The 26,809-nt window shown below is 33.6% G+C and overlaps 2 protein-coding genes across 21 annotated transcripts; both read left to right on the top strand.

Moving 5' to 3' along the window:
* Positions 1–3,902: 3,902 nt before the first annotated feature.
* LOC129310051 (protein SOB FIVE-LIKE 3-like) lies at positions 3,903–5,646 on the top strand. Of its 4 annotated transcripts, none has more exons than XM_054951887.1 (3): positions 3,903–3,960; positions 4,103–4,178; positions 4,774–5,646. In XM_054951887.1, the coding sequence occupies exon 3, from the start codon at positions 4,774–4,776 to the stop codon at positions 5,164–5,166; it is 393 nt and encodes a 130-aa protein (XP_054807862.1). In that variant the 5' UTR covers positions 3,903–3,960; positions 4,103–4,178; the 3' UTR covers positions 5,167–5,646. The 4 variants fall into 4 exon arrangements, with proteins under 4 accessions (XP_054807862.1, XP_054807861.1, XP_054807860.1 ...); XM_054951886.1 differs by having other exon boundaries at positions 4,727–5,646; XM_054951885.1 differs by having other exon boundaries at positions 3,904–3,960; positions 4,463–5,646.
* Positions 5,647–10,446: 4,800 nt separating this feature from the next.
* LOC129308220 (serine protease SPPA, chloroplastic-like) lies at positions 10,447–25,337 on the top strand. 17 transcript variants are annotated; one of them, XR_008592563.1, is made up of 14 exons: positions 10,450–11,051; positions 11,559–11,742; positions 17,876–18,013; positions 18,213–18,263; positions 18,621–18,791; positions 18,868–18,971; positions 19,304–19,491; positions 20,322–20,488; positions 21,653–21,722; positions 22,071–22,225; positions 22,443–22,548; positions 24,164–24,341; positions 24,547–24,634; positions 24,723–24,769. XR_008592563.1 is itself a non-coding variant. In XM_054949272.1 (14 exons), exons 1-13 carry the CDS (start codon positions 10,620–10,622, stop codon positions 24,630–24,632), a joined length of 1,998 nt encoding a protein of 665 aa, XP_054805247.1. In that variant the 5' UTR covers positions 10,450–10,619; the 3' UTR covers positions 24,633–24,634; positions 24,723–24,864. The 17 variants fall into 17 exon arrangements, 13 of the variants coding, with proteins under 13 accessions (XP_054805252.1, XP_054805247.1, XP_054805250.1 ...); XM_054949272.1 differs by having other exon boundaries at positions 24,164–24,309; positions 24,723–24,864; XM_054949267.1 differs by lacking the exon at positions 24,164–24,341 and adding an exon at positions 24,952–25,337 and having other exon boundaries at positions 10,470–11,051; positions 18,621–18,722; positions 24,723–24,866.
* Positions 25,338–26,809: the final 1,472 nt, after the last annotated feature.

The raw sequence follows: 26,809 nt of genomic DNA, 5'->3' as shown, positions 1-26,809 counted from the left end.
AAAGACTTTTTGTTCAATGTAGAAAGTCACGCGTAGAGATCTCTTTACTGATCAGATGACATTGCTTTCAACTCCACACAAACTATAGTTAGATTAGCATTTGAGATCATCAGTAGATCCAAGAGTGGATGCATGCCACCTCAATCAGTCTTTAATTTCCTCTTAAGAAATTTTGATGCTGAAGGAAACAAGTTCATAATAAATTAAGAGAAAATTAATCATTTGATCCTTGTAATTTTGACTTAATTGTAACTCAATCTCTAAATTTTGATTTGTCATAATTCAATTCCTAAAGTTTTGACTTAGTTATAAATCAATCTCTGAACTTTACCTCTTGCAATTTAGTTCCTCAAGTTTCAACTTCTTAAATATTGGTCCCTATATTTTAAAAAATAAAATTATAAAGATTCAAAATATTTTAAAATTTATTACTAACAGTTTAAATTATTAAACCCTTTTAATCTTTATAAATATTACAAATATTAAAAGTTTAAAATATTTTTAATCTTTATAATTTTATTTTTTAAAATATAGGGATTAATATTTAAAAGGTTGAAACATTAGGAACTAAATTGTAAGAGGCAAAGACATGGACTGATTTATAATCTAGTCAAAATTTTAAAGATTGAGATATAATGAATTAAATTTAAAATACTGAATTATAATTAGATCAAAATTATAAAAATTAAATAATTAATTTTTTCATAAATTAACGTAGAATATGAGGAGTGAAACAGTGTGGTATTGGTCATATGAATTAGGTGGAGCCCCCTGAACCTGAAGAGAAGAAAGAATCCCGGGAAGCACCTTTATAAGCTAGCTAGGTGGGATGTACTCAAGTTGGCAACAGCAACAACCAAATTCTTGCTTTCAAGCCATGGGGCACCCCCTGTCCTTTCTCTATATAATCGGTTCATGGAATGAAAGCTACCAATTACAAAGCATGAGGACATGTAGCCTTCCCGGTGCATGAACGCAGTACTGAAGGTGATGCAGCCATTTTTTAGGCGGAGACTAGAAATTACAGAGAGATACATTTAGCAATTATATACTCTCTCCGTTAAAAAATATAAGACATTTTTTTAGGAGTTGAATGTTAAAAAATGTAAGGCATTTTTAATCTTTTGAGGTGTAATCATTGTCTTTTTTTCAAAAGTGCCTCTATTAATAATGACTTTATATTTATTGTAGAGTGTTTAATAGGAATAAATATAAAAAGATAGGGTTAGTTTGAAAGTAGGTAACTACTCTATTGGGGATGAGATTCGGTTAAAAATATCTTATATTTTTAAAGGGAGGGAGTATATCAATTTGTATGGCTTTACTTTTTTGATGTATTTATCAATAATACTTGCAAATATTTGTATACCATAACTGACAACCTGTTATGCATAATGATCTAAGTTTAGCAACAAAAAAAAAATGAAAAACATACAATTCTGACTAAGACCTGTAACACATTTAAATTAATTTAAGATTATCTACAAATTAACTGAGTAGCAGCAAAAAAAAATTATATTCATGAAATGATTCAATTTGTCATAAATATTTTTTTTGGTAGTAAATAATATCTACACAAAATTACTCAGTTATTCATATAAACCCAATATTACCGGCCCTTCCCAGTTGTGCCCCACTGGCCCTCACCTCCTTCCAATTCCGCTGCAAGTTACTATCTTTGGTGGAACCATCAACCATGTATATTGCACTTCTCCGACACATACTCTCTCCGTTACATTATGAATCACGAAATTAAAAAATATAAAATATTTTAAATTTTTTAAAATGTAATTAATACTTTTTAAAAAAAAAAACCTTAATTGAGAGGTGTAACTAAAAAGATTTTTTTAATTGAGACATCCTGTTAAATGAAGATAGACACATGAAAAATATAGTGTAATCTTAAAGATAATTAAATAATTTATTGAAGATATAATTCAATTAAAAATACCTTATAATATTAAATAGAAGGAGAAAACATTACTATTTTTGTCAAATTTTATCTATTCATTTTTAATCATTATATTCAATAACAATATTTCATATGTAAAACAAAAGATTCAAAGACATCACCAATATATACAGACATAGTGGAGGACGCAAGACACTGGGTTAATGGGAACATAAATTATATAAAATATTAAAAGATAAAAAATATTTAATATATAAAATAAATATTTACATATTTTATAAGTTTTCTTTACGTGGCTTCATGTCTTAATTGAAATTGTTATATCATCAGCTCATTATTAAAAAAGGAGAAACTTAGGACTTGAGGACCACTTTAAACAAAAACAAAAAAATTTTATTTCTCCCTCTCGTTCAACCTTTTTTTTTTTTTTGAAGCTCACCCTTAGTCTCACACTCACACAATCTCACTCCATTTACTCTATTTGTCATCTCAAACTCTATTCTCTAACAAAAGGGCTTTTCATCTTGTTTTTTGGTCTTCTTTCGATCTTTGTATGCTTTAAAATTTTAAATTTTATTTTTATTAGGGATATTTATTATTTAGTTTTGACTTAGTTTTGTAAAATATTAGAAAGAAAAATTAAAATTATATTTTTAAAGAATAATCTAAATTGAAATATATTAAATTTAAAATTAAAATATAGTGGGCTTAAATAAAATATAAAAGGCCCAAATATTTTTGAAATTTTTACCTCTCCTTGTTATTTTCTCTAAGTTGAGGGGCACTTGCCCACAGGGACGAATCCAGGAGCTAACATATGGGGGAACAAAAATGAAAGCTACTTAAAATATGAGGGGCAAATACTAATTGTACATTTTATTACAAGTGAAATAAAAAAAATTCCCAAGCATTTTTCAAGGGCCAATCAAAATGTGGTTCTTGCCCCACCTTGCACGCGTCCTTGCTTGCCCACTCAGCCATGTATATGAACGTCTGCCACTATATATGCATACATGATGGTATCTCATCATAATATAATAAAGAGAGAATTACAGTCCGCTCCCTCCCAAAAAAATTAACTACAAATAAAGATTAATAATAAGTTTCATTTTAAAAAAATAAGTCATGTTCTATATTTTAACAATAATTCATTTTGAGTTGATTTTTGTCCGTAATTAATTCTCTTAAGAGAGGGCTGGTTGTAATTCTTCTCATAATAAATAATATATTCAATAAATTTGATTCTTAGACTCATGCCATTTTCATTTCAAGATTAGTTTATATTAGGGTTAAGGTATAAAAATATTTAAAAAAAAATTTCCATAAGCTTCTGATATCCTTAAATCAACAATGATATATAAATACTTATTAACTTCATAAAATAAGTTAACCTTTTTCAATCCATAACAATCAACATGAGGGTATTTGAACAGATTGGAAAGGGTTATCCACTTGGCTTATTTTATAAAGTTAATAGATATTTATATATTATTATATTGTTGGAAAAAAGTTTCTAGCTAGATATTTTTACAACTTAATCCTTTATATTAAAAGGAATTGTCTTTTAAAATCTGTTTAGTTCGAGAGGAGGGAAGGGGAGGGGAGGGTAGGTGAGGGGAGAGGAGAGAAGGAAAAGGGAAGGGGAGGAGGGGGAAGGGAGGGGAGGGGAGGGGAGCTCTCCCCCAATTTGGAGGGGAGGGGAGAGAAAATTTTAAAAATTTCCCCTCCCCTCCTCCTAATCAAATGAGGAGAGGGGAGGGGAGGGGGCTCCCCTTCTCCTAACCAAATGAGGGGAGGGAAGAGGAGCCCCTCCCCTCCCCCCAACCAAACGAGACCTTAAATAACTAATTAATTAAAACGTGTCTACAGAAATTCAAATAAACCTTAGAGCAATTCCCTCATCATGGCCATTCAATAACTGTCATGCATATAAAACTATTTCGTTGGCAATTTAAAACTTACACACACGTGTATATATGACTTGCTAAAGGCTTGAGTCAAATTCGTCCTCTGCGTGCGCGTTCCTTGAAAGAACGAAGAAACTACAGGTATGAAAAGAAAAAATCTGATCGGATCACAAGTCACTGCCAAACATCACCCGGCAACAGACAAAACGGCCAATTAAAGAGGATATATTAGAGACCAGCTGAGACAACCAGGTTTTAATTAATCCTGTTTTGGATTGTGCAGAGATTTCCAGAATTGAAAAAGCCTGTGCTTGTGTCCTGCTGGAGAAGGTGAAAGTGAATCGGTAAAGCTAAATCAGGTAATGAATACACTTGCTATTTTTGAGCCATGGGTCGTATATTCTCCCTAGTTACGTATGGGATGGTCTCTGCCAATCTGTTATTGGCATTTAAAGCATGTCCTTCATCTTAATGACCGATGCAGAAAAAATAATGAGGATTGATTGATTTCTCATCTTCCCTCACGAAAAACCCAATGACCGAGGCACCTCCACGCGTCCTTCGATTTAATATTTCAAATTCAAGTAAATGCTCTTTGTATCGAGATTGAGATTATATTATTTGATTTCACTGTCTTTGACAGTTTCTAGCTGTCGATCTTCTGCTAGCTAGCTAGCTGCTCGTCTCAGCAATGTTCGTTAAGTCAGAAAAATTAATGGGTTATCTAGGTTTCCTGGCGGTGCATTAAAAGAGAAGTGACTTCTTAATAAGTGGTTATTTTGATCTGCGATCTGGGTGTATCACCAGAGAAAATGATGAGAGTGATAAATAATCATGGAGTGTAGAAAAAGCTGGTCGTGATTTTCCTATTTAAGAAAAATGGTTCAAGCTAAGGTTCCAATCTCAGGCTGACGAACATACTTCTCTCCACTTGGTGTTGATCTGGTGGATCAGATGGAGCCATCCCATTCCCAGATGTTGGGAGCTGCAGAAGAATGCCAGAGCTGTGAATCTGGATGGACCATGTATCTGGGTTCCCCCACCACGCACGATGAAGACGGCGGTGACGGTCACAGTGTCGAGGATGAGGAAGAAGACAGGAAAGGATGCGAGGAAGAGGTGGGTGAAAGCGATGACTCTATGGCTTCGGATGCATCATCGGGTCCGAGTCATCACCGGAGAGGGAACCAGCTGGTGAAAGAGGACATGGCAGCGGTGATAACCAGAGAAAAGGAAATTGCGGAGAAAAAGGTGGGCAAGAAAGAGATAGCATTCGTGGATGACAAGTCTAAGGTTGGGGATGGGAATGTGAAGAAAAAATCACTGCTTCAGGAAAAGCAATTGTAGAGGCTTTTAATCAACCGCTCAAGTTTTCTTTCAACGACTAGGGATTGCATTCTATTATTATTTTATCAGATAAGTTGTTATTGCATTATTTTTTGTGTTAATGTTGTGATGATAGATTAGGAGGAGCATGCGGGTATATAATTTACACGGTGGAGGCGAAAGGAGTACAGTAGCAGGATGACCCGTACGTCGTGTTTGTCGGGTAGGATGAAAGTGAGTAGACGATTATTGAGGAACACAAAGAACATGCAATGTGTTCTGAACACTGTACATGTAAATGGATAGGGATTCATCGTGCCGCCCTCGGATGAGCATCCCTCCTGCGCGGCCCCTATTGGGCCCCACTAGCTTCTTTAGTCTTCTCCGAATCATTTTGTTATTATTTTACCTGCAAAATATTCTCCGGCCAGTAAAGATTTGGCTCATATCCCTTCTTTGTAAACCTCCTTTGAATTTAGAGGCCATGCCCTCCGAATTTAATGCACCTAAATTTTTTTTATGAGAAAAAAAAATCATTTTGTTGTCTTTTTAATGAAAACAGAGAGAGAGAACTATGGACGGTTAACATTTCATGTACTCACCTCACTCCCTCCGAGTTGGTTTTATTATATATTCCATTAAAAAATATAAATTATTTTTAACCAAATTTTACTTCTCAATAAAATAGTTACCTATTTTTAAATTAGCCTTATTTTTTATATTTACCTCTATTAAACACCCTATAATAAATATAAAGTCATTATTAATAGGGAAGCTTTTGAAAAAAATAATGATTATATCTCGAAAGACTAAAAATACCTTATATTTTTGAACATCCAACTCCTCAAAAAATGCCTTACATTTTTGGATGGAGGGAGTAACATTTTTATCCATTTTATATATTTTAAAAAAATTAATTTTTTATATCATAAAAAATAATATGTGTTTTTATTTTTACTCTTATTTTTAAATAATGATACAGCTCCATTAAATATATTCAAGTTAATTAAGAAAGGATACATTGAAATGTGTCTTACCTTTTGGACCGAAATTACTTCTAAATAGTGTTCTATAGATAGAACTAGAGGGATTATTTTAGTTAGATTTGCTGTAAATGACATTTAAGATCTATGTTTTAAAATGTTCACAGTTAAATTTTTTTCAAATTTATTACTACAATTAATTTTTACATTTTTAGAGTTCAAATTAAAACATTTTGATCCTCCTACAGTCTTATTAAAAGTTACGGTGACGTATTTTTAGTTTTTAAAAATTATATATCATTAAAATGATAAAAAAAATTATCAATATGTTTTAATATTATTCTTCAATTAAAATTAGGGTTAATGAGCAAATAGGACCTTGAACTATTACTTAAAAATTGTCCTGGACTCTGAACTCTTAAAATATGCAAAATAAATTTTAAACTTATAAATTTATAGCAAAACAAACTTTGATCGTTAACTTTTTAATATCATTATGATCCATGCAAGTATTGTTCTGAGTTTATTTTCCTACAAATTTAACCATGACTATTATAGTACTCACATGAACAGTAACAGTGTTAAAAAAGTTAACGATCAGGGTTTATTTTGCTATGAATTTAAAAGTTTAAAATTTATTTTACATATTTTAAGAATTTAGGATCCAAGGTGATTTTTGAGCAAAAATTTAAGGTCATATTTGCTCGTTAACTCTTAAAATTATTCTATCTTGATTACTTTAATTTTTTATAATATTTACTTATACAATTAATAAAGATATTTATTGAAGAGAATATTTTAATGTTATTAACTTTTTGCAAGTAATATCATTGAAGTCCCCCATACATAACTAGGAACTAGAAATACTATTCACTTGTCGAACAATATCATGCCACACCTTCCTACGTTCACCTTCCTTGAGAGGCCTATAGATGAAAGAAATATAGTTAGGAGTTTCAGCACTAGGAGATGACATACTAGTGAAAATACAATTCTAAGAAGAAAATAAGATATTAACATTTACTTCCTTTTTCCACCAGAGGGCCAATCCACCACTTCTTCCAACCAGATCCACTCTTCATCAAAATTAGATTTACTCCTTGCCTTCCTAACACATGCTGTTTCTATTTGGTTTTAATGATGAAAACTAGAAGGGGTTTATTTTTTTTTACATTCCTCTTGTAGATTCTTAACTGTCCAGGGAACCCCTAACCCTTGATAGTTTTAGGATAAGATTTTAATGATGAAGCTATATATTGTGGGTTCATCCCTACCACCGACATTGAGCTTATTAGAAGATAGATCCTATATATCGGCTTACCTTAAGAAATGAACCATTTAAGGGGTAAGCCAATTTCACACACCTCTGTTCTTCCTGTCGCATCACTAATCAACATCTACATATTATTTTTTTCTTTGATTTGTGGCTTCTGATTTGTTGTTTCAGTTCTTGAAAACTTTGTTAGACTTTATGAGCCTTCACCACCTTCTTTACTTTGAGTGGAGAGATAGTCGCAGCATCCTTATTGCTCTCTTTAGCGAACAACCTTCTTCATTTGTTGTCCTGGGAGTTAAAGCTTCCTCTTCCTCAATTGTCCTCTTAAATCCAATTCTATTGAGCCCATCAATTACTGTTGTCATTGGTGATACATTATTAAAAACAATTCTACAATATACTCATTGTTAGGTAAATGGGCTCTAGGGTTATCAACCTGTACTAGACTTCCTGAATGCTAGGCTTTGTTAGTAGATGGGCTCTCAAGCAAATCTTCAATGCTCAAATCCTCCTTACCTCCATATTCTTCACTAGGTTGATTAAACTCCCCTTTATTCAACTGGCATTTTCAAGAAATATCAGCATGCATATTATGAGATGCCCCCAAATCTACTATCTTTATTCCTCCATTAAAATTTATTTCGTTACCTTAAGATATCCCTCCATTACTGCTTGAGCCACAATTAATGCCTTTATTCTTGCTCTTCCCAAATTTAGGTTTCTTCTACTCACTCCATCACCCATGGTGGTTGTCTGATGGTGGTGTCTTGTTGCCCTTTATTAAAGCCACTTCCTCCCAATCTTTTATATAGACTTCAACCACCTCCTCAATAGTTTTAATGTACCGGGTACTCAACCAACTTCCAAATTCATCATCTTCATAATCATTAGACACTGCATCGCATTCAAACTTACAAGTTTTGCTCTCATGTTTGATGAATCCATATTGGTCACAAAAGTTTTGGAGTCTCTTGTACTTAACCGTCACCCACACAAGTTTTCAATTGGGACGTGGGATCTAGAATCCTAGAATATAATGAGAGGTTGATTAATATTAGCAATAACACTTACCTATATGAATGATCTAGACATCGTCCCTTTCACCATTGGATCTTTAAACATTACCACATCTCCTACAACTTCACTTAATTTTATTGCATCACCTCTGTCAAAAGCCCCATGTGCATGTAATATATTATAATTTTTTTAAAAATTGATTTTTAACATATATACACCAGTTATTACATATAGCTGGTGTAGTTATATATTTTAATTTTTTTAAAAAATTATTTTTAACATATCTATATCAGTTATTAAATTTAATTGATGTAGTTATATAACTTATGCAATTGTTATGTGTTGACACACACATACAATATCATAATAGTTGATTTAACTGAGTTCACCAAAGAAGTAAATCTAATTTTAAGTGTTATCTATTTTTTTATTTTCTTGGAGTTGCTAAGTGAATTTCCTTGTCTTTAATCTTTTCAGATGTTTGATGATCTATTTCCATTTCTTGAATCAAAAATCTAAGAAATTAAATAATAATGGAGAGTGTTCATGTTAGATCTTCACAATAATCATCCTGAGGAAGGGTAAGTTGTATGTAATTGTGGTCATGTTAGAAAACATTAGTGTAGTTGTGTGTAGGACTAAGTAAATATTCAATGTATGTGAATAAAATTGTAAATATTTTACAATTCATTTGATTTAATCAATATATTTGATTGTATAGGAAATCCTATTTGGCTGTTTAGAATTGATTGCATTACAAGTTTTAAATTACAGCCTAATGGCCCAAGTAAATGCAAGAAAGAAATGAAATAATTTTTTTAAATGTAGTATCTATGTCGTTTACGACTATAACTATTATCTACATTGATTATGATGTCATAACTAGTGTAGATAATAATTTTTTTAAAAAAATTATTTACATTCCTAGACTCTTACCTAAACCAGTTAATGAATCAGTGTAGAATAATTAATATCTACACTCGTTGGATAACTAGTGCAAAAATGAATAGGATTTCTACACCAATCTTATCTTCATTGGTTATAAAATTGATTTAAATATGTAATTTTAATTGTAGTTAAGCCCTTTTGTACTATTCCTTCCATTACAAATTATAAAATACCTTTGAAGAAGATTTGTCATCCTAAAATATAAGACATTTTGAAAAAATTAATGTTTTATTAAATAGAATTATTTCAATATCATCATTTTTCTCTTTATTTAATACTAATTAAGTATAGATTTAAAGTTATTAAATGAAGGGTGTTTTTAAAATTTTATATTTTTTTAAAAAAAAGATTGTTAAGTGTATTTAATTAAATTTATCAATATATGAGATTTTATTTAAAAATATTTTGTAATTTGACACGTAATGTATTTCTGATGTGATAAAAAAAGGGCAATAGCTTATATGTAAGGTGTGTGAGAGGCATCCTTTTCTTCTATAAAAATGGTCAGATAGGATAGTTAAAATTAAAAATAAATAAATGAGTAAATAAAAGGACATTCAGTGGATGTGCGTGGACTTTTATTATTCACATATTTATATGCTTCATTGCTTTGAAATGTAAGTGTAAGTCCCGTTTAGAAGTATATAGAAAGTATCATTTGAATTATGTATCCTATTTTTAACAATTTTTAATAAGTGTGATAATAGATATTAGTGTAATTTTTTTGAAAAATTTAATTATCTAACTTGCTTTCGACTCTCTTCCGTAGTCCTTACGAATTTAATTAAACATGACTTATATTTTAATTTGGTTGGGATAAGCATAACAGACAAGATCAAAGCATGTTTTGTTTAATCCTCTAGTCATGTCATGAACCAATCAAATGGCATGAATAGGCTTGCAAAGATGAGCAGGTTTAACTAACCCCAAAATATAAATATTAATTTTTATGCTTTACGACATTAAATTACTACATTTTGCTTCTTATTCTTATTAAGGAAAGTTGACCAGGCGAACTGTTGAAAAGCGTATAATCAGCAGTTTGTTGGAAAAAAGATATACTACCTAAAATCTGCAATTTTTCATCCCCAGTTTTATACTTTTCTATGATTTTGCATGTTCCATAATTCCCTGATTATGCCCTTTTCTTCTTAATTTCCTGATTAGGTCCTCTTCTCCGATTCTCCCTAAAGAAAAGGAGCTGACGTCGACCTTCCCGAGATGCACAGTGATCACAAGTGATCGCAGAAATGTGGAGGCTGCTTTTATTCAGCTCTCGTCGCAGCTCCCTTCGGCGTTCCGTAGCAATAGTCGCAACTCTGTCCTCTTCTTCCTCCTTTTCTGCTCCTCTTTCTCATTTCCCATTTCAATGCCGACTCCACCTTTCTCTTCCTTCTCATTCCCAATCTTTCCCACCCTTTCTGTCACTTGCCTTCCATTTTTCCTCCTCTTCTTTCGACTCAAAACCGAAACAAGAGTTGGTTGACAAGGATTCCAGGCCAGACGGTGGCATAAATAATCCTAGTGCGAGAATTGCCGACGAGGATTATCCGAGTGGCGACTTTGATTTTGCGCCCATTTTTGGGTGGAGGAAATTTCTTCTGCAGCTCAAGATGCTCATTGCATTCCCTTTGGAAGGTGTTCGCAAGGGAAGCGTTCTCACAATGAAGTTGCGGGGCCGGGTTTCCTTCTCATCCTTTCTCACACATTTAGAGCATTTTAGTTTTTTTTTTTAATATCTGGGCGTTTTCTTCATAATATAAGGAGATTTCTCGTTTCTGCTATTTGTTGTTGATTCATTGCCGATTTTTTTTACCTGAATTTACTGGGGAGTTGAATTCGAGCTTTCACTGCAGACTTTGAAGCTTTTGGATTCCCCAAGGCCCTGTCCAGGGAAAGCAAAGATATTTCTAGTTGCTCAAACTCTGTAACTTGGAACATGCTAGTCCCCTTTGTTACTTTGTAGGATCAAATTGTACTTTTACTCCTTGGGAATAATTTAATATACACGCAAAGAGTGCGACAAACTGAGAGATTCATTGTATAAGAATAAATCAAGGATTAAAGCGTAAAGAGATATATTTTTCAAGGAAATAATTTAACAGAGTATATAGTTGAACAAAAAAGGACATTGTCTTCTACATGGATGTTTACTTTGTATATAATGCTTTGTTCATTAACATTGTCAGATATCTGATCAGCTAAAGAGTCCTTTCTCTCAAGGACTATCTCTGCCTCAAATTTGTGAGAACTTTTCAAAAGCAGCATATGATCCTCGTATTTCTGGTATCTATCTTCATATTGATAAGTTGAATTGTGGATGGGGTAAAGTTGAAGAAATTCAAAGGCAAATATTGAACTTCAAACGATCTGGTATGTTCGGCTCTGTGCCCATGTTACTGTTTTTATAAAGAAGATAGCGGCATGGAGAACCATCCAAACACTATAAAAGAAACGTGATAAATTTTTTTTTATTACACGGCATTGGCATTTATAAATACTTATATAGGTTAAAATTATATCAAATGAAACTGGTGAAAAGTAAGCTTAGACATCTGCTTAAGTTGTGTGTCAAATTTCTCATAAATAATTAAAACTTATTTTCAATAAAAATATGAGTTTTAATCTGTATGAGAATTCTATTTCTTTGACTTGGGTGATGTTGATAGATAGGTATCTAGTTTTGCTTTAAGTGAATTTATTTAATTTAATCTCCACCGATGGTTGACTTTCTGATAAGCATGGAAATGACAAATAATGATTGAGGGTTTGATCATGAGACTCTGGGTTTTAAGGACTGGCTACTTTAGTTTTGCGGTTTGCCCTTTCTTGATTGATTGTGCGTGAGCCATAAAGTTATAATGCTTGAATAGTGTCTTGCATTGTGCAGCTGACATTTATGTTGATGATCAATTCATCTTAAAAGGTTAAGATATAAGGAGAAGATCCGAGATTAAGTTAGCTGATATATCTAACATTGACCTCACTTGAAAGCTTTCTACGCTTCAAAAGCATGCAAAGCATGAAAACATTTTGAGCTTGAACCATGAGCAAAACTGGTAGAATCTTGGTAAGAATAAGTAAAGGTTGATAGAAAAAGAGAGAAAGAATTAGGAAGAAGTTGAGAGTAATCTTCTAGAATCAGAATCTAGTCCTAGAAATAGGAGGGTCTCCAAATATATCTGAATAATACTTCATTCATATTGCAATGAGTTACAAGAGAGGATATTTATAACGAAACACAATAACTAAATATAACTACCCAACCTTATCCATAAGAAACTAACAACAACAATAGATAATTAACATAAAATACTTAATAAAAGCAATAAAATATACTGCAATGTCTCTTCCTAGAATATACCAACAAGGGACGTTAGTTCCTATCAAAAACAAGTGCCAATATATTGTGGATAATTTGAGAGAAAAATGTATATTCTCATTACTTCTAAATATTGTGATTCAACTTTGCATTTATGCATCAAGTTGATGCACAAATAATAATGATTAATAAAGCCTAATAAAGACTGATAACTGAATATATTTACAACAGTTATAATATCTCCACACTCTCCCTCAAGATGGATCATAGATATTAATTATGTCCAACTTGCTTAGAGAGTTCTCAAAGGCAGGCTTAAGTAACCCCTTAGTCAACACATCTGTTGCTTGAAGGTTGGTAGGCAAATAGATCAAACATATAATTCCTTCTTCAACTTTTTCTATAATAAAATGCTTGTCCACTTTTATATGTTTGGATCTCTCATGTTGAACAAGATTCAAGGCCATGCTTATAGCTGCTCTATTGTCACAATAGAGTTTTAGTGGTAAGTCCACCTTGACATGTATCTCCTTCAAGACTTATTCCAGCCATAATTATTCCATTATTCTTTGAGCTTTTGGCTCTTCCAGGTAACCATATTTCCCCACGCAACAGAGCAATAATTAGAGGTTGATCTTTTATTAGGATAAGTTTCTCCCCCATCTGCATCTGTGCATACCTCTATGGTTCTTTGTTCCTATTTTTGGAAGAATAGTCCTCTACTAGGAATGCCTTTTAGATACCTAGAGATCTAGTAAGTTGCTTCCATATGCTTCTTCTTTGGCTCAGACATGTATTGGCTAGCTAAACTTACTGCAAAAGCTATATCTAGTCTTGTATGAGAGAGATAAATCAGCTTCCTAACAAGTCTCTGATATCTCTTTGTTTATGACGTCTTCTTCCTCATTGTCTTCTTCATCATTAGAAACTTCTTCCTCTTTGGACTCTTCCTTACTATTCTTTTTAGGCTTTTTTTCCTTTGAAACCATAATAGGAGTTTCAATAGGCCTACAACCCAACAAACATGTTTCCTTCAAAAGATCAAGTGCATACTTCCTTTGAGATACATAGATGCCTTTCTTTGACGTTGCAACTTCCATCCCTAGAAAGCATTTCAAGCTCCCAAGGTCTTTGACTTCAAATTTTATTCCAAAAGCAGTCTTGACTCTTGCTATTTGCTCAAAATGGTCTCCTGTGAGAATTATGTCATCAACATACACAAGAAAGATGCATCTCTTACCTCCCTCAGCTTTAACAAATATCATATGATTTGACAACCCTTGTTTGTAGCCTTCAAGCTTTAAAATTCTTGAGAACTTGTCAGACCATGCCTTAGGAGATTGTTTTAAACGATGCAAGGATTTCTTCAACTTGCACACTTGACCACTTCAGCCTTTATCAAACCCTAGAGGTAGGGTCATGTATACTTCTTTTAGTTCTCCATTTAGAAAGGCATTCTTAAAATTCAATTGATGGAGTGGCCAATCTAGGTTGGCTGCCACAAATAAAAGAACTCTGATGGTGTTTAGCTTTACTACAAGGGCAAAAGTTTCCTTATGGTTAAGACCATATGTCCGAGCCAATCCTCTTGCTACCAATCATGTTTTTAACTTGTTAAGAGTGCCATCGGCCTCATACTTTAGGATAAAGGCCTATTTGCAACTTATAAGTTTCGTGCCTTTAGGCCTTTCAACAATCTCCCATGTTTCATTCTTTTTAAAGGCTTGCATTTCCTTTGTCATTGCATTTCTCCATTCTGGTATTTCTGGTGGCTCTTGGATGTTGTTGGGAATGACAACTTTATCTAGATTAGTGACAAATGCTCGGTAACTCAAAGAGAGAGCTTTGTAGGATATATACTTCTAAATTGGATGTAAAGTACAAGAATGGTGTTGTTTTCTGAGAGTAATGTGTAAATCAAGATCAATTGATCACTTACATGTTAAAGAATTTGCTAAGATGATTTAGGAGCTATCACTGGTTTTGATTCCTTTTGGTGCCTCAGCTATAAGGTCCTCTCCTTCCTTGGATTTTTGCCTTCGTGAGTAAACCAACAAGTCTTTGTCTTTATGCTTTTCTACATTTCCCACTGGTTTTGAATTGTCTTTTGTAACTGGTACAAGAGATGGTGATGGCAAAGGAGAAATGGTAGTAGAAGATGATGGTGATGAATCTTGTAATTGTGATGGTAACAGCTTTATAGGTGTAAACCAAGAATCAAGAAGTACCTGTTCATTGTTCATTTCTTGTTCCCATGTTTGAGATTCACCCATACTCTCCTCTTGAATTGAAGAATTTGGGGTAGAAGGTGTGTTTTCATGAAAAGTAACATAAAGGTTGACAAATGTGTTTTTTGAAATAGGATCAAAGCAGTTAAACCCCTTTTGAGTAGAAGAATAACCAAGGAAGATGCATTTGGTAGCATTGGCTCCAAGTTTACTGTTTTGATGGATATAGACAAAGGTTGTGCACCCCAACACATGAAGAGAAAGGTTGGTTTCAAGATGAGATGTTGAAAAAACATTTTTCAATTTTTTGGAGAGGAGTATCAGAGGATAATATACAACTAAATATTTAGTTGATGAGGTAGGTGGTGTTAAAACGGCATTAGCCCAATAAAACTTTGTAACATTATATAGTGGTGGATGCAAAACTTTGGATTAGTGGGGGCATAAAATATAAAATGATAAAAATTAAGATTAAAATACCATGAAAAATAATATAAATTTATATTACCAAAAAATAAAAATTTAAATTTAAATTTAACAAGATCTTAAAATATATAAGATTTAAGTGAAATATCAAAACCTTAAATGTTTTTTAGAATTCAAATATGTTATATTTTGAGTTTTATGGGTTCAAAATTATTGGGGTAGTGGATGCAAGTTTTCAAAAGTTACAATGTATACTTGTAAATTTTTTCAAGTTGAGTAGGGATATTTGCCCACCCTCAACTCAACCTAGATCCACCACTGATATTGTGAGTGAACTTGAGAGCTCTAGCAACTTATAGAATATTTCTATTTTCCTCTCTACAACCCCATTGGTGTATGGGCACTGGTAATTCTATGGATAATAACATTCTTGAGGAGGAAAGCACTCAAGCATTGATTGAAATATTCACTACCATCATCAGTGTGTAAAATTTGGATGCTTGTTTGGAATTGGGTTTTGATCATGGTGAAGAAATTTCTAAACATAGATACGGCCTTAGACTTGTCCTTTAAAAGCTAAACCCAACAAACACAGGTATGACCATCAATGAAGGCGGTGAATGATTTTGATTTGGTATGGTTTAGGATATGGGATGGTCTCATCAAGTCACTATGTATAGTAGTAAAAGGCTTGGTGGGTGTGTATGAGACTCTAGGGAATGATGTTCGATGGTGCTTTACAAGTTCACACACTTCACATTTTACATCAGAGTTATTGGTTGAGGAATAGATGGGAACAAACGAGATAAGTACTAAAAATTAGGATAACCCATCCTCTTGTGCCATAATAGAGTATCTATATCTTTAGAGGTCAATATAGAATTGCATACCCTAATGGCTTAATGGTGACTCAGTCCAGCATCGTTGAAGAAGTAGAGCCTCTTGTACTTTATAGCACATCCAATCGTCAACCTCGACAATAGATCCTAAAAGATACAATGGGCTAGAGGAAAATTAGCACAACACTTAAATTGCTTTGTCAATGGACTAACAGATAATAGGTTGCATGCTAATTTTGGTACATGAAGAATAGATTCCAGAATTATAGAACTTGAGAGATGAATACTCCCTTTCCTAGCAATAAGAGCAAGGGATCCATATGCAATTTTGACTTTCAAATTCCTAGCGCATAGAGTAGAGGTGAAGAACAAGTGATAGCAATCAATCATATGGTCTGACGCTCCAAAATCAACAATCCACAAAGATTTGTTGTGTGAGGTTTTTAGGGCTTGAAGAAAGTTACCCTTTTTAGCCACTAGTACCAAAGACACTGACTCTAATATGTATCACATAGCTGCATCTTCAATTGGTGGCTGGAGCACTCTTTTTTACTAATGGGAGATAAACATAGAGCGTAATGCTTAGAATAACCAAAAACATTACTTTGGAGTCAGCAAGACACAAACGTTCATAATAGGGACTGAAGATTAGCCATAGGGATGAAATACAGCATTGGACAAGACACCCATGACAAGAAAGCTTTTGAATAATGCTCCCTAGACTCAAGCAACCCATGGATATGATCGGAAACAGGTTGTTGTTGCCAAAAATAAGTGTTGCTGTCTGTCTAGGTAGGTCACACACCCCCATGTGCAGCCCAACGATCACTGGCGCATATTCTTTAGGTGGCATGTGTGAGCTCTACATGCCGCCATTCTTCGTTGTGCTTTTGGGTCCGGCCAATTGGACCTCGGCGAGTCTCCCTAGGCTGGAGGTGAGAGCTAAAATGCCCTCCACCACAACATTCACATAGTCAGAGACATCATATTGCCATGTGGAACCTCTGCCTAGAAATCCTAGGTAAATATTTTAAACCCTAAGGGCCCTGATACCTTGTGGATAGTTTAAGAGAAAAATGTATATTTTCATTACTTCTAAATATTGTGATACAACTAAGTATTTATACATCAAGGTGATGCAAAAATAATAAAGCCTAATAATGACTAATAAGTAAAATATATTTACAACGGTTATAATATCTCCACTTATACCATGTGTGGAGTTCTTATTTTGATATCCCTAAAATTGATCCTCACATGAATCTTTTTGGGGTCAAAATTTGGAAAAAGCATAGCTTGATTTATTGATCCCTTTAACACATTGTTTCCCTTGAAGGCCTTCTGAGCTTGTAACACGGGCAAAACTCATGCTCACCATACCATGTGTTGAATTTTTATTTTATGATGAAGAATGTAGTTGGCAAGGATTGAAGTCCTTGGGACTTGATCAAATAGGGTTTGATACCATGCTAAAAAGTAAAAACCTATCCCTTCCAAAATCTTCAGCTACTGAGTGAAGGTTCCATCAGCTTTTTATTGTGATCTCTTTTGGTTTTTATATGCATGTAATGCATGATGAATTACTTATCTTCAAGGTTATTTGTAATACTTCTTTTCTCAACCAAAAACTTGACCATTACAAAAGATATTTGTTAGTTGTGAAAAGTTCTGATGGCTAATGGCTTCTGTAGGAAAATTTGTTGTGGCTTATGTCCCTTCATGCCAAGAAAAAGAATACTATCTTGCATGTGCATGTGAAGAAATATATGCCCCTCCAAGTGCTTATTTTTCATTGTTTGGTTTCACTGTTCAAGCGTCATTTCTTAGAGGTAAGCTGACTCTGCTTCTCCGTGTTTATAAGATTTGAGGAATGATATAGGATCATTAAGTTTTGATTTATTGCTCTTTTTAGGGGGTCAGGGAATTGGTTTCAATAACTAAAATAGAATTTTATATACGGCTTGCAGCCATGTGCATCTGTTGCTCATTAAAACTCAGATTCTTATCAGCTATGTGATTCCTTTTTAGCAAAGACTTTGCACATGGCATGCACTGTCCCTTCCTGCAAGAGATTTACCCGTATGTTTCCTCTTTATGTAATTATTCCAGTTTTTTTATTTTTAATTAATGTGTCTTTCAGTGTGTAGGTTTGTATAGTTCAAACTGAAGTTTGGCACCGACAATTTGTGTTTTTCATTATATAGCTTATTCATAAATTAGGTGCCCATATGTCTTTCTAGTAAATTGATACATATTACCCCTGCTATAATAGTTGCACCAATGTTATTTTAATGCTTTTTGCATCATCTTATGATTTGGTTGGTTTGGAAACATTTTATTTTGTAGTTGAAGTTGATGGTGTCCTTTGATGACTATACCTTATTCTGGCTCAAATGTTTATTTTTACACAATTTCTTTTTTTTTTTTTCTTTTCAGGTGTTTTAGATAACATAGGGATTGAACCTCAAGTTGAACGGATTGGGAAATACAAAAGTGCAGGGGATCAGCTAACCCGTAGAACCATGTCTGAAGAAACTTGTGAGATGCTGACTGCACTGCTTGACAATATCTATACAAATTGGCTGGATAAAGTCTCTTCTTCAAGAGGTTCACCTGCATTTGTAGTTGTAATTAAACCTTGATGTAATTAATTAACTTATGGACTTCTGCTAATTTTATACAGGTATAAAAAGAGAAGAAATTGAGAATTTCATAAATGAAGGAGTCTATCAAGTAGACAGGTTGAAAGAAGAAGGCTTCATTACGAACATAATGTATGAGGATGAGGTACAAAATTCTTAAGTTATTTTATGCAGAAGATAGCTTGTATCTGCTAGCTCTCTGTTATTACTGTATAATCATATATAGAATATTTCCTACTGATAGATTTCAAATTGAAATCTAAAGTTTGAGGGGAGTTTATCATCCCTTTCCCTTCAGAGTATGTTGGCTTTATTTGACGACTTCAACTAATTCAGGAAGGCTTTTACCATTCTCACAGTTGACTATGTTACTATGTACTGACTATTGACAATGGTACATATAATTTTTTTAAGGATGTAAATGTAGCAATATCATTGGGGGGGGTTAAAGGATATGCAATATACAATGTTTTGCAGGTTATTGCTGGCTTGAGGGGGAAACTCAGGTTAAAAACAAATGAAAGTCTGCGTTTGGTGGATTACAGGTCTCCAATTTCTTTTGTTTTGCCTCTGGTAATGGTATTGAATAAATTATGCTATTTCTCTGGGAAAGTCACCTCTGGGAATGTCCAAAGAAAGTCTGAACACATCCTTTGCCTTGTGAGGTTTCTAGTCATTGTCATTTTATATTTTTCATAAAAGTTTCTTCCTGATCTTTGATTAAGAGTAGTTAAAAATTTAACCTTCTATATTCACCATCGGGCTATTCTTCATGGTTGTTATAATTTTCCCAATCAAATAACTGCACATAATTTCCCCCATCAATAGTTTTTTAGGCTAGTTGCTCTCTTCTTTAGTTTTCTTTTCTGGCGGATAACAATCTGGAATCATATTTTCTCCTCACCTTTATGCTTTAAGGGTTAAGAGGTGTTACAGGCTTAAATGTAGGGGCAATTATAATTTATTATATGAGGACCAGGTATTACATGTTTAAACAATCTTCAAGTAATTGGTCGTTCAACCAAAAAAAAAAAAAAAACTTCAAATAATTACCAAAAGCATGACTAATAGTCTAATATACTGCTGCTCCTGTGATGATATCTAAAGCCTATTTGGTAATACTTTTGGGAGAATTACATACAAGTCCCACTCATTGCAATTAATTACTCTCAAGTCCATCGACAATTGAGCTTAGGAGAATAACAGCACATGAGTGGGACCTTAGAGTTATTCTCCCATACTTTTTTGTCTGGAATTGCTGTGAATTTGGAAACAATTACAATGTACAGGAAATCTGGGGTTTGTAACTTGTATTCATATAGATGGAGAAGGAACCTTTTTTAATTCTTACAAGTTGTGGCAACTTGATGTAAATTACAGTTTTCCTGTTACTTACCATGATCTGTTTCTCACTTGACTTCTATTGGTTACTGATGCTACCTTGAATAAGTTGTATTGATTGTCTGAAGCTATTTTGTTTTCTCAATAAACATAGGAAATACTGTAGAGTTAGGAGATGGACTGTTGGAATATCAGGTGGTAAAGACCTGATAGCCATCATCCGAGCCTCTGGGAGCATTAGTCGTGTCAAGAGTTCATTGAGTTTGTCTAGATCAGGTATTATTGCTGAGCAGTTCATTGAGAAGATTCGCAAAGTAAGAGGTACACTCGACTGTGAAGTGTAATTAAGCTGCATTGCATTGATTTTTGAGGTTATCATCATGCATCATCATAGATATTTTCCTTGTAGAATTATTGTCACAACTAGGTGTGGGGCCTGCGTGTTATATTTCAAGCACAGGCAAAAAAAAAACACATTGGCTAGAGGAAACCCGAGGTTGATACGCAGAAATGTGACTTTCTAGGTCTCTTCATTTAATGATGTGTTGATAAAAAATGACTCCCAGAAGAACTATTTGTGTTTTGACTTAGTCTTTGCTCATGGGTGAAGATTGTAAAGAAATACCACTGAAAAAGGGAAACTACAGAGTGGTTGGACTGCACTCTGAAAGTCTAAACCCACATTCCAAATACACCTAAAATTCCGCATGATTTTCTCATTATCGAGATTGTATAACATTGCCTTTGCAAGCTGAAGTCCTAAAATTAACATAAAGCACTCTGCTTATAACTCCCTACTGAAGTACGCATGTCAAATAGCTTGTAGGTTTCAGAAGGAGTTCAATAGAAGTGGGGTAGCCAGTAACTTTTGGCATGTAACTGTCCAAATTTATGTGCCCACCAAGATCTTTGTGCAAGCCATTCCATTTATAGTTTGGGATGTTGAATGAGCCAAAGTCAAGAACTTAAAGCTCTAAATACTACAATATGGCATGGATATATGGTAACTGGTAGAATTCTCTTTCATTCCGGTAACATTCTATGAAATCCCTACAGTCAAAAACTGAAATGCTTTCCTCATCCTGCGAGTAACATTTACCCTTTACTTTTCCTTGGTCTTGCAAGTTGCAACTGAATAGAAAATTGGCCTAGTGAATGCTTCTTGTACAAAGTGGTAGAATTCTCTCATCTCTGCACTATGATATTAATTACCCATGGTCAAGATACTTTCCTGTACGCAACGCTTATTCTTGACTTTTCCTTGGCCTCACAAGTTGCACCTGAATAGAAAAATGGCCAAGTGAACGTTTCTTGCTGAAAGTGGTTAGATATGGTGTGAAGAAAGGTCTATAATGAGTGATGCTCCTCTAACTAGAAGCTCCCTCCACATTTTGAGTCCCATGCTTAATAAACTTTTTGAACGCTTGGTTATATGTATGTTATAGTTTTTCTTTTGGTCACATTGGTTGTTTTTTTGCTCATCAGTGTCAAAACAATATAAAGCTGCTATTATCCGAATTGACAGTCCTGGTGGTGATGCCCTTGCTTCTGATTTGTAAGTGCTGAAAAATTCCCTTGTTGTTGTCTCAGCTAAATTTGGATTTAATAAATGAGACAAAATATTTTGTGTTGGTCTGAAATTCTTGGTTGCAAACAAGTAGAATGGATATTTACGAATGGTGAGCTTCATTTAGACATATTTAATTTAAATAAAGCATTTTTCAGCTGCTATTTCAATCATGTCCTTAATGATCTTGTTAAAATTGAAATACATATGTGATCTCAGGTATAAATAGAATGCTAAATTCTTTGGCGGTTTTGTTTAGGGGAAAATGGATGGAGTCAAAAGGGAAATCTGTATCAATAGCTGATCGTTGATCATTTTGTGGTGTCAAAATCGCAGGATGTGGAGAGAAATCAGGCTTTTGGCTGCCTCGAAACCAGTCATTGCCTCATTGTCTGATGTTGCAGCAAGTGGAGGTTACTACATGGCAATGGGAGCTGGGGCTATTGTAGCAGAAAATCTTACCTTAACTGGATCAATTGGAGTGTTCACAGGTGAACCTGAGTGTTTTATAAGTAGAAGGAGAGGAGCGCAAAGAGGTTATTAACAATCTTTGACCCCAACATTTAAAAGACATAACAAGAAAACTGTATGATGTATAGGTGAAAGAAGAGGGGCGGACTTATGAAACTAATAGTGTCAGTATGATGGCGTCCTTGTATTTCAGTTCAATTTTGGAGTTAATTTGATGATAGAGATTAATTCTTATAGGAAGATTTAACTTGGGGAAACTGTATGAGAAGATTGGCTTCAACAAGGAAATCATATCAAGGGGAAAATATGCTGAGGTCCTTGCTGCTGAACAACGTCCTTTTAGGTAATATATTTCAGGTTTAAAGTTCTGGAGAAACGACGCCATACTAACCAGTTACTTTGCCATCTGATATGTCAACTGTTAGGATCCCTCTCTGTTTGAGAAGGGAAGCATAACCCTAATAGGCAAATATTGCCTTCATAATTTTCCTGCATGAAATTATTAGGAAGTCGTTTAAAAGTAGAGCCGGGAATAAGGGCCGGGCCTGGAGGGCCGGGCCTGAAAGCCCTGTTTAAATAAGGGTTCGGGCTTTGAAAATAAATTTTTTTTAAAGTAATCGGGCTTGAGGGCTTGGCCCTGATAAGCCCTGTAAAATAGGGCTCGGGCCCGGGCTGCCCTTCAAGCCCTGTTATATTATTTTTATTATTATTTTTTTAGTAAAATATGTATTTAAAACCAATGACCTGCTCACCTGATCCTACACACATTATATTATTATTAATTTTAATTTATTCTAAAATTAATTTAATCTAATTTAATAAATATCAGTGTATAGTATAAAATTTATGATATTTTTTATTTTTCTATAATTATTATGTTTGTATATTTATAAAAAAAATAAACTATTTTTTAAATGAAGATTTAAATTTTATTACTAGACTTCTAATGTATGTTATTTAATTTTTAAAAAATTATGATGATTTTAATTTTTTTAATTTTAAAATATTTTAATTTATTTATAATGTTTAATTTTATTTTAATTTTTTTATTTTTTTAAGAAAGGGCTTACGGGCCTGGCCCTGAGCCCTGAGTATGAGGGCCGGGCTTGAGAAATGGGGGTCAAAATGGGAAACCGGGCTTTAGGGCTCAGGCCCTAAAGGGCCGAGCCCATAAGGGCCAGGCCCTTTAGGGCCGGGCCCGCCCGTATTCCCAGCTCTATTTAAAAGCAAAAGAAACTTTTGAAGTGGCCCAAGAGACATATTCAATAAATGAAAACATAAAAGATGCATTCAATATTGAACGTATGCTCCCTTAGAGAAGTCAATAAAGCTTCAGCCCAGAAATGGAAGCAGTTTTTTCCCCCTGTTCGGATTAAAGCAATTGAAGAAGTATGGCTCTTTCATCAAACTCGCTCTTATGCCTAGAGGAGAAATGAAGAACACTCTGAATGGGATTATTGACTTGCTTAGCTAGGTATCCTATGGGTCAATTTATAATGGGTTAAAGTACATTTTTATCCCTAAACTATTTTTTGAAGAGCACCCATGTCTTATAGTATTTGTCATAGCAATTTCACCCCTAAAGTAATTAAAACGTAACATATTTGTCCTCTGATGTTGAATAATCCAGGGTTGACTGTTAAAAATGCTGATTAGGACTTAAGTTTGACCGAAAATGCCACCTGTTAGCATTTTTAACAATCTAACATTGGGGTGTTTAACATGAAGGTCAAATATGCTACGTTTTAATTGCTTTAGGGGTGAAATTGCAATGACAAATAATTTAAGGCATTGGATATTTCTCAGAGAATAGTTTAGGGGTAAAAATGAACTTTAACCCATTTATAATTATAAACCAAGTATGAGGGATAGTACAAATAGTACAAACCAAATCTATTACTTCTGATCAAGACACTTGTTACCCATCCATCACATACTCAATATTCTAACATGTGTAGCTGGAATCGCCACTGTGGGGTTTCTCTATTCATCATTTTGGAAAAACATCATCAAGTTGGTATTTGCAAGTGGATTGTAGAAAAGGAAGAGAAATTCCATGGAGTAATCCCAATGTCTAGTTCTAGACACTACAAGGTCACCTCAGGTGTGCACAATGCACCAGGGCTGTAAAATTTGGTATATGACTTCTATGCAGATTTACTTATCTGGCCTGCTTGTCTCTATTTCCTTGTTTCTGCTGAATTTTATGTTTCAAATGCTATTCTTACCCTCTCATGTTTAATTCATGGTATAATTTCCAGGGCTGTTACTTGTGTTGTCAGTAATATATGATTCATAAGGAAGACATGTTATCAGTTTTTTCTTTTTTATTTTTGTACAGACCAGACGAAGCCGAGCTATTTGCCAAGTCTGCACAGCATATTTATAAACAATTTCGAGATAAGGCGGCTTTTTCTAGATCAATGACTGTGCGTTTTTGTTTTAGATATGCAGCTCCACCCCCTTCTTTCTTCATCCTCTTGGTAAGTCTAAGTTAAAGCTACACTTTGTGATCAGGTAGAAAGGATGGAGGAGGTTGCGCAGGGGAGAGTTTGGAGTGGTAAAGCCGCAGCCTCACACGGTTTGGTTGATGCTATTGGTGGGCTTTCTCGAGCTATTGCCATAGCGAAATTGAAGGCTAATATACCTCAAGACAGACAGGTTTGCTTAGTAAAGCCATTTTATAAGCTGAGTTTGGTTCCAAGAGTCGCTAGTTTACCTGGTAAATGTGCTTGACCTGTGCCAGGTTACTCTTGTGGAACTTTCACGACCTTCTCTCGCAGAGATTTTAAGTGGCGCAGGGAATACCCTGGCTGAAGTAGATAATACATTGAAGGAACTGCTTCAGGACTTGACATTTTCTGATGGAGTTCAAGCCCGGATGGATGCAATCATGCTTGAGAGATTGGAAGGATATCCTTGCCCAAGTCCCATTTTGAGGCTGATGAAGGATTTCCTTAGTTCCCTGTAGCTTTTTATTGATGCTTTACTATATCCTTGCCCCTGCCATTCGAATACTTGTGTATGCATTGAGTAGAGTGCGAAAATGATAGCACATTTGGATTAGGCGAACTATATGTATGTTGCATTTTACCTATCCTGCGGAACTGCTAGCATGCTACGAACGAAAAACTTTGGTCCCATTTGAATAATAGAAAGGAGTAGAATGGGATAGGTTGAAAAAGTTAAAACAAAAATAAATTAAATCACTCTTCCCAATATGATAAGTATGGTAAAACTCATTAATATATATTATAAGTGTGAGAATCATTACACATTTCAAAAATTTCATATCATAAATCATGATTTTCAATTTTATAAATTAAATTACTTTTCTCTTTAAGAACATGTTTATCTATCTCTTGTCATCTTGTTTTTATCTTCTTCTTTTTTTCAATTTATTTCATTTTATTCATTTCTAGTAAGCAAATGGGATTTTGTGCACCGGTTTTGTTAGATTTTCCTATTTGGGTCCTTGATATTGAATGATGGTGCTTAGTGATTTGTGGCTTCACATTCTGGCTGATTATTTGCATCCCCCTCAATTCTCATTCCTAAAAATCCATCTTTTCTTATTTGGTCTACATAAGAGTTTTCTCGAGTCCCTTCTTTCATTTTCTTTGGATCATATCTTTTTATTAAAAAATAATAATTAATAATGTGGAATACATGGTTTGTGATATTCCATGCAAATTGCAAGTGAAGCCATTTTCAGTTGGAAAGAAAATGCGATTGATATTGAAAGAAAAAAAAAATTGGATTTTTAAGATGATATGATTTTGGTTCCTTATAAATAAATTATTAACATTTTGGATCCTATTTCAAAAAAAAGAAAAAATTTGTTCATGCAGTATATTAGAATTGTTAATTTAGAAAAAAAGTCATTTCATGAGACCAAAAAAAAAAAGTTAATAATTCTTTTAAAATAGACTTGGATATCATTTTCTTTTTTTTTATTATTATATGAGGAGGGTTTGAACTTTAAATATCTACTCACCTCTTGCTATATTTTCACCATCTCAAATGGATATTGCTTCCATGCTAATGAGGGTGGGCATTTGTCCCAACTTATTTTTGCAAAAATTGCATGTAAAGCATGTAAATTTTATATTTTTTTTATTCTATTGATTTTAATATTTTGACTCTACTAATTTTACCTATCGTTGGCAATTTTGCCTTCTTTGATCCTTTTGTCTTTGTTGTCATTCATAAGCACCAGTATTTTCAAAATCAACCGAATATTAAACCAAAAAGCCAATGATTTACAGTTCATATAGTTCAATTGGATTGGACCAATAGTCAAACATGTAACGTAATAATTAAATTTAAAAAATTATACATGTATATAATAATATAAATATAAGAAATAAATATGAAATTTCTATTTAACTTAAAAATAAATTTAAATATTTTAAGTTTATCATAACTTAACAAGTTACATAATATAACATAACATTAAATGATTAAAATAACAAGTCAAGTAGTCAAATTCATCATATTACAAAGTAACAACTAATAAGGCAAAACAACACAATACGTCAACAACTTAAACAAGCATAACATCATGTTTATATGTTCATGACTTGTCAAAGATTAGTGGATCA

The sequence above is a fragment of the Prosopis cineraria genome, unplaced genomic scaffold (genome assembly GCF_029017545.1).
Source record: "Prosopis cineraria cultivar Desert tree isolate PC_DT_omini unplaced genomic scaffold, ASM2901754v1 PC4, whole genome shotgun sequence".
NCBI lineage: Eukaryota > Viridiplantae > Streptophyta > Magnoliopsida > Fabales > Fabaceae > Prosopis > Prosopis cineraria.
This window is presented reverse-complemented; position numbering and strand designations above follow the sequence as displayed.

Bases quoted from the DNA above. Each gene is read 5' to 3' on its own strand.
- LOC129310051 (XM_054951887.1), top strand. From the start codon at position 4,774: ATGGAGCCATCCCATTCCCAGATGTTGGGAGCTGCAGAAGAATGCCAG.
- LOC129308220 (XM_054949264.1), top strand. From the start codon at position 10,620: ATGTGGAGGCTGCTTTTATTCAGCTCTCGTCGCAGCTCCCTTCGGCGT. The intron at 18,014-18,212 runs GTAAGCTGACTC...ATTCCTTTTTAG, and splicing joins TCAAGCGTCATTTCTTAGAG to CAAAGACTTTGCACATGGCA. The intron at 19,492-20,321 runs GTTTCTAGTCAT...CAATAAACATAG, and splicing joins CACATCCTTTGCCTTGTGAG to GAAATACTGTAGAGTTAGGA.